Here is an 8,212-nt window from a genome sequence, read left to right on the forward strand (position 1 = left end):
TCCTGGTTCATGAGATCAAGCCCCGCGGCGTCAGGCTCTGCACTTACAGAGTAGAGCCTGCTTGGGATTCTCTCTCTCCTCACTCTTCCCCTCCCGTGCTTGCTCTCTCTTTCTCAAAAACAAATAATATATTAATATCATTAACATTTTTTAATACATTTTTAAAAAATTATTTGTGGGTTGGGGTGCCTGGGTGGCTCAATTGGTTAAGCTTCCAACTTTGGCTCAGGTCATGATCCTGCAGTTCATGTGTTTGAGTTCCATGTCGGGCTCTGTGCTGACAGCTCAGAGCCTGGAGCCTGCTTCGGATTCTGTGTCTGTCTCTTTCTGCCCCTTCCCCACGCATGATCTGCCTCTCTCTCTCTCTCTCTCAAAAATAGAAAAAACATTAAAATTTTTAAAAAAATATTTATGGGTCTAGAGAAGGCCAAAAGAGGACTGAGGGAACAGAAAAATATGTAGTCTAAGCAAACTAAAATGATGGACAGAAATTCAATTTCCTATCTATAAAAGTGAGTGAAATGCTGCATGATATAAATTTTCTAAAAACCACTCTATCAATCTGCATCCCTAAAGATCTTAATATTCTTGGGATTTAGTATGAAACTTTTTGTCAACATCAATTTTTTTTTCTTCAAATCAATCTTTTTTTTTTTTAATCTTTAACCATATTTAAACTGAGGTGCTTTTTTTTATGTTTTTGAAGTATAACTGACATACAATGTTACATTATAGTTTAGGTGTACAACATAGTGATTCAACAATTCTGTAGTTAATGCTATGCTCACCAGAAGTATAGCTACCATCTGTCACCCTACAATGCTATTACAACACCACTGGCTGTATTCTGTATATATACTCCAATGACTTACACATTCCATAGAGATGAGGTTAGAGGACAATGAAAACCTGTATTTTAAAGTTATACTTTAACATAATTTTATGACAGAATCTTATAGGAATAAGATTGTTCTGAATAACTATTCTATGTGTCTATATTTTTGAAGTTTTTCATAACTAAAAAATAAACATAAAGGTATGTAATAAGCTAATAATCCTAACCAATATAGTATTTATAGATTGGAAACCTTAAAGTAAGTATTAATCCTATAAAACTATCATGGACTTGATAAAGAATTTATCTAAAATATATAATGACAACCTAGTGGTATATATAGTGCTATAAAGCCAAGGGATGTAATTTATAGCACTGTATTAGAAACAGATGATAAATAGCACACAAAAACATATTCTCTAAAGGAAATATAACGTATCATCTCACCTTCAATGGCTATTCGTCTTTTAGGCCAGTTTTTGTTTTCTCTTGTTAAAATATCTTGTATCCGTACACATATGACATATTCTTCCAAAGCAAAATCCAGTGTGTAAAATTTTAGCAGCTCTAACCATAATTGTCCCAGGGATACCTGATTTGGTGTTCCCAATGTTAAAGGAGACTAGAAAAGAAAAAATACTTTTCATTTAAGCTTCACAAAACGATAGAATGACTGAATTTTCAGTGTGAAAAGACCTAAGAGATTAACTTTACAAAAACTGAGGCATAAAGAAGTAACTTGCCAAAAAGCAGTTTGTGGCCCAGCTGGGAACACAGTCCTAGTTTACCGACTCCTAGAATTTTATGTTCTTCCCAATAAACCAGTGATTCTCAACCTTGGCTGCAAATCAGAATCACATTGGGACCATTACAGTATACTAAATACCTGAGCTTCAAACCATTCCTACCTCCCATACCATTCCCAAGATTCTGATTTAACTGACCTTGGCTACATACTAGGCCCTGGGATTTTTAAAGCCTCCTAAGTGATTCATGTGCATCCAAGGTTGCAAATCACTGCACAGCAAATACTAAACTATTATAGGTCCTTATTGCAGCAATTACTTTAAATATCTAAGTAAATGCCCTGGGCTTTCAAAAGCTAATTCCTTCATTCGGCAAACTTTATTTAGAACCTACTATGTCCTGTGCCGAGGATATAAAAAAATAATGAGAGCTCACGATTAAACATAATGGTCACCATGCATCATTCACTCCTTTAAATGCTGCAAATACAGTAGCTATTAATTCTAACAATTCTATGAAGTAGATACTACAGGGCAAGGATTTGACTCAGGACCACCTGGCTACTGAATTTGTTGCTAATCACTACACCTACCATACTGCCACTCAAATAAGGTGAGGTTCTCCCTTCACAGATTATTAGAAGAGGAAGAGACAATTTAACAATTACAGTAAAGACTCGGTGCTAAAATGGGCCTCTAAATCGGGGGCGGGGGGGGGGTAGTTAACAAAAGAGGTAATACCTGAATTCTAAAGGAATTAGCTAGATGAAGACTGGCTAAAAGTGACCACTAAGGAGCATAAAGACATGAAACAGTCATTCACTCATTCAATTCTACAACTATTCATTGAGTACCTACTATGTGCCAGGCACTTGGGATATATCCGTGAAAAAAAAAACAACATCCTTGCCTTAGTATATCTTACTTTCTAAGGAAAGAAGATAACAAACAACAACTTAATAGGTACATTACATAGCAAGTTACAAAAAGGAAAAGTGCTGTGGAAGTAAGAAAAAGTCGAGTAGGTTTAGTAAAAAGGGGATGGGAGTATGGAGCAGGACATGGTTTCAGTGAAACAGAGTGGTCAGGATAGTCTTGCTCAGAAGGTATCATTTGAAGAAGAGGGAAAAGTGTTCTAGGAATAGGGAACAGATAGACCAAACACACTAAATAGAAGTGACTAGCTTTAAAAAGAAAACCATGAAAGCTAATGTGGTAAAGAAGGGAAGAAGGGAAGAAGAGAAGAGGAAAACAAAGAGCTACTAAGTTAAAGAGTCAGCTTTTATTCTAAATTAAATGAGGAGTGACTGAAGGGTTCTGAGAGTGGAGAGGAGGAAGGACATGATAAGACTTAAGTTTTTGAAGAACCATTCTGCCAAGAAGTGGTCAAATTCTGAAAATATTTTGAAGCAGAAATGACAGGATTTCCTGACAGACTTGATATGGGGTATAAAAGAGAGAAGTAAAGGATGATTCCAAGGCTTCTGACTAACTGAAAGGATGCAGTGCCATCAACTGAGATGCAAAAACTGTATGTGGAGCAAGAGGAAGACCAGGAGTCCAGTTTCAGGCATGTTAAGTTTAAGACATCTGTTAGGAGGGAGCCTGGGTAGCTCAGTTGGTTAAGGGTCCGACTCTTGATTTTGGCTCAGGTCATTATCTCACACTTCATGAGATCCAGCCCCATGTCGGGGCTCTGCTGGCAGTGTGGTGCCTGCTTGTGATTCCCTCTCTCCCACTCTCTCTGCCCCTCTCCTGCTCATGCACGTACTTGCAGGCTCTCTAAATAAATAAATAAATAAATAAATAAATAAACAAACATTAAAAAAGTAAAATAAAAAAAAAGACATCTCTTAGACATCTAAGTAGAGAAAGTATATAGGCAGTTGGAGATACAACTATAGAGTTCAGGAGAGAGGTTTGGCCAAAGATTTAAATTTGGGAGTATCATACAGATGGTATGTAAAATGCATGCAACTGAATGAGATCACCAACAGAGTGCAGATAGAGAAGAAAAGCAGTGAGAAGGGAGGATCGAGGACTGAGCCCTGGAGCATGCCACCATTAGGAGACTAGAGAGAAAGGGAGAAGACAAAGACAGCAAAGGAGACTGAGAAGGAATAATCTGCCATGGGTGTGCTACCCTGAAAGTTAAGACATTTTTCAGAAGGGGCACCTGGGTGGCTCAGTCGGTTAAGCATCCGACTTCAGCTCAGATCATGATCTCTCAGTCTGTGGGTTTGAGCCCCACATTAGGCTCTGTGCTGACAGCTCAGAGTCTGAAGCCTGCTTCGGATCCTATATCTCCCTCTCCCTCTGCCTCACCTCTGCTCATGCTCTCTCTTCATCTTTCAAAATTGAATAAAAGCTAAAAAATAAAAATAAAAAATAAAAAAAATTCTTTTTTTCAGAGAAGAAAATAACCAACTGGTAAATATGGCTGATAAGTCCAAAGAGATAAAAACTGAGAACTGACAACTGGATTTAGCAATGTGGAGGATAACGACATTTGATGATACAAGTTTTGGTAGACTGACAAGGGTGGAAGACTGAATGCAGTGAGTTAATAGGAAACAGAAATCAGAAATAGTGAATGTGGACAATTCTTTCAAGAAGCTGTACTGCAAACGGGTGCAAAGGAGTAACTGGGAAGGAAAATGATGTCCTTATTTTGCTTTAAAATGGTGGGGGGGGGGGGAAGGAGGCACCTGTGTGGCTCAAACAATTGAGTCTTGATTTCAGTTCTTTCGTGATCTCAGGGTTTGTGGATCAAAACCTTGCCCCTCACCCACCCCCCCAACGCTGGGCGTAGAGTCTGCTTAAGATTCTCTCTTCCTCTCACCACGTGTTCTATCAAAATAATAATAATAATAATAATAAATTAAATTAAATGGGAGAAATAAAAGCATGTTTGATTCAATAAAGAATGAAAAATTGCTAACTTAGGCAGGAAAGAGAAAAATTGCTAGAGCAAAGTTCTAGTATAAACAAGAAGGGATGGGATTAAATACACAAGTGTAGAAAATGACTTTAGATAGCAACTAGGGAGGTTATGAAAGGAAGCATCAAAGCAGATTATGTGAATGCAGATAGTAGCAGGCGATAGTGGGAGTATGTAGAAGTTCTTTTTGACTGCTTCAGTTTTCTCAGTAAATAAGCAAAAGCACTAGCTAAGTATTGGTGGTTTGAGAAGAGAGTAGAAAGAAGTCTAGGAAAGTAGGAGTGTTGAAGGGACTAAGAATAAATGTTCAGGGAACTACATAAAATTCAATATAGCTAGAGTAATCATTTCAGTAATGCTTACATTTCTGTAGTAATATGTCTATTTCAGAAGACTACATACTTCTGGAGGACACAATGGCTATTCATCTTTCGTTCTCAGGCCCTCAAGATAATGTCTGGCACATAGCAGGTCCTTAATAAATGAATGTTGAATGATTAAATAAGCAAGCCACCCCCTAGGGGAGGAAAGGGCCTTTATTTTTCCACCAATCTGGCAATATTATTCCCACATGCTAAAGTTTTGGTCACCGCCCAACTCCTGAAGGAAATTTTCCTTGTCTAAATGAAAAAGATACAAAGAATTACCATGACATGATTCAAACAATATACGTCTTCCAAAATGAGGTATAAATTCATTAGAGAATCTCAGTACTGAAAAACTAAACCAGATCAACCCCTCACTTTACAGATGAGGAAAATGAGGCCAAGAGGCTTACGCAAAGTCAGTCCAGTCAATCTACTATTAAAATAGCTTCAATCGAAGGCATCACAAATCCTACAGATAGAAAAGCCAAAAACAAAAACAAAAAAAAAGCTTACTTTGCCATGTTTTTCCTTCATGGCATTACTTTGGTTGTCTGTTTCTGTCTTCTTGGTATCATCTTTTGGTTGGTCTGCCTTAGCTTTGTTTTCCTCAGCAATTGAGTTTTTCTCAGTTGCACTACTTGAATTATATTCCCACTTCACAAACTTCTCTTCTACTATGCCCTTCAGCTGAAAGTCATCCATTCTTTTTGGGTCAAAGCCTTCAATCTATATAAAAAGGCATTCCAAATTGGTAGTGGAAAAATTATTTACAAAAAAAAAAAAAAGATGGACAAACAGACAAACCAGAATTCCAGCTTAATATGTTTGAATAGAGCACTCTGCAAGAGCAAACTACGTATATACATGCAAATATATGTCACAAATTCATGCTTACCCAACTTCCAAGTAAGCAAGGAAGAAGAGGGGGTTTTCTTTGTTGTAGAAAAAACATCACCATTAAAGCAAAACAGTAAGAAGGGATTCCGCCATCAGTTTGGGAGTCAATATAGCATAACTGCAAAACGAAGGGGGAAAAAGTACTGACATTTAGCTTTAATTTTCTTTGTTCCCCTCACAATAGGAGCAGCTGGTTTTTTCCTGCTATAATCACTGTAAAAAGTTTAAACAATAAAAATTATAAGGAATGACCTGAAATCACACTACCCTGAGATAAAATTAACATAGTGATCTTTCCATTCATTTCTTTATTGTATATAAAGTCACATATATATTTTAGTTTAATGGAATATCATACATAGTGCTTTTACTGTATACACATTTTTAAAATATTATTTTATCTTGCTTCTACTTCTGCCTCAATGTTAACAATATTCTATATACTCTTTCATGCCTTTTTCTCTATCTATACTCTAGTAATCATATACAAATATATTCCTATTTTCTATATAAATGCAGGAAATATTTTATGTTTTATGTCACTCTTACCAAAATTGTGTATTATAGACATGTCTCTGTATATTCTGTATATATTCTTCTCCCTTAATAACGTACAAAGTTCCTCTAAGTCAATTAGTACAGATCTAATACTTTTTAAGTTTATTTATTTATTTTGAGAGAGAGACAGAGAGAGAGAGAGAGAGAGAGAAAGAGAGAGAGAAAGAGAGAGAGAGAGAGAGAACGCTGACATGCAGTGCCTGATATGGGGCTCAAACTCACAAACCGTGAGATCATGACCTGAGCCAAAATCAAGGGTTGGACACTTAACCGCCTGAGTCACCCAGGTACCCCATCTAATACATTCTTTTAAATTCTTAAATTATAGTCTACAATCTGGATGGCTACTCAACAGATTCCCCAGCAAAGATATTTATATTCTGTTCCCAATTACTGCCATTTTAAGTAATGCTGTAATATTTATCCTTATATATATTTCCTAATTACTAGTGCTTATTTATATGAGCTATATTCCCAGCACTGTGTTTACTGGATTTAAAAATGTGTGATATATCTGAATTCTAATAAATAAGATTGTTTTCCAAAATCACTACAAAAATTCTTCTTTTCACCAGTAACATGAGTGTACACATACATGTTCTAACACTAAGTATTACCACTTTTTAAAAATGCCAATAGGATGTATAAGATGTAATTATCTAAGAATTATTTCAATTTGCATTTCCTCAATGCTAAGAGATTATACAATTTTCATAAGTTTAGTAACCATTTAGATTTGCTCTTTTCTGAACTGCCTATTGACTCTTTTGCCAATTTTTCTATTTGCATGCATTGCCTATCAATTTGTATAGATTCATTTTACGTTATAGTTAATAACCCTTTATAGCTGATATATGCACTTCAACAATGTTATTTTTCCCAATCTGTTTTTATTTTGACATTATTTAGGGTACTTTTTATCATATAAAATATATTAATGCACATATAAATATGCTTATGTAATATAGCTTCAAGGTTTCCTATCATGGCAAAAAGGTTTCTCCAAACTACAGACAACATATACATACTCTTAAGTGTTCTTCTAAAATTTTGATTTTTCATTTAAGTAGAATTTATTTTTGCATTTAGTGTCCTAAGGATCCAACATTATTTTGTTTAAGAAATATACAGTGTGACACCACCATTTAACAAATAAACCATTGTTTTATCACTGAAATCTTTTATTTTTTCATTACATTAAAATTTCATTTACAGTAGGATCTACTTCTGGGCCTTCTATTCTGTTCCACAGATCTATTTGTCTATCCCTACGGCAATGGCATATACTTGACTGAAGCAGTTTTATAGTGGTAAAGTAGGTCCCGTTCACTAGTCTTCTCTTTTTGAATTCTTTTGGCTATTCTCATTCTTCCATATTAACTTTAAGATCATTTTATCAACTTTTAAAAAACTCTTGGTAATTAGAACTACTGTACATTTGAAAATTAAATTAAGGCAATATTACATTTTAAGGGTACCATTTCCCTGAGATCTTTGTATCTTTACATTTTCCAAAATTTTTGGAGTTGTCATCAATTACTCACTTCCCCTCAACTCTCATATCCAATACCTCTACAAGTCCTACCTCCAAAACCATCCCAAATCAGTCTGCTATGCTTCACATCCATTCTAACCCTGCAAAGACCATTATCGCCTCTGGCTGATATATTACAGCAGCCTGCTTACTGGGCTCCCTATTTATAATCTTTACCCCAGAAAGATCTTTTCAAAGCATAAATCACATCAAGTCATACACCACTTTTTTTTTTAATATATGAAATTTATTGTCAAATTGGTTTCCATACAACACCCAGTGCTCATCCCAAAAGGTGCCCTCCTCAATACCCATCACCCACCCTCCCCTCCC

General features: G+C 35.8%; 1 protein-coding gene across 7 annotated transcripts in view; it reads right to left on the reverse strand.

Moving 5' to 3' along the window:
- LOC125917846 (terminal uridylyltransferase 4) overlaps positions 1-7,826 on the reverse strand; it is a 64,027-nt gene extending 56,201 nt beyond the window's left edge. For 6 of the 7 annotated variants that reach the window (XM_049623939.1, XM_049623941.1, XM_049623940.1 and 3 more), the window contains exons 1-3: positions 5,786-7,826; positions 5,404-5,616; positions 1,283-1,457 (exon numbers count right to left, since the gene is read on the reverse strand). In XM_049623939.1, the coding sequence (XP_049479896.1) occupies positions 1,283-1,457; positions 5,404-5,616; positions 5,786-5,848 (451 nt within the window). In that variant the 5' untranslated portion in view covers positions 5,849-7,826. The remainder of the gene's footprint in view (positions 1-1,282; positions 1,458-5,403; positions 5,617-5,785) is intronic. The other variant, XM_049623944.1, reaches the window with a different exon arrangement.
- Positions 7,827-8,212: the final 386 nt, after the last annotated feature.

This window comes from Panthera uncia, unplaced genomic scaffold (assembly GCF_023721935.1).
Source record: "Panthera uncia isolate 11264 unplaced genomic scaffold, Puncia_PCG_1.0 HiC_scaffold_258, whole genome shotgun sequence".
Taxonomy (NCBI): Eukaryota; Metazoa; Chordata; class Mammalia; order Carnivora; family Felidae; genus Panthera; species Panthera uncia.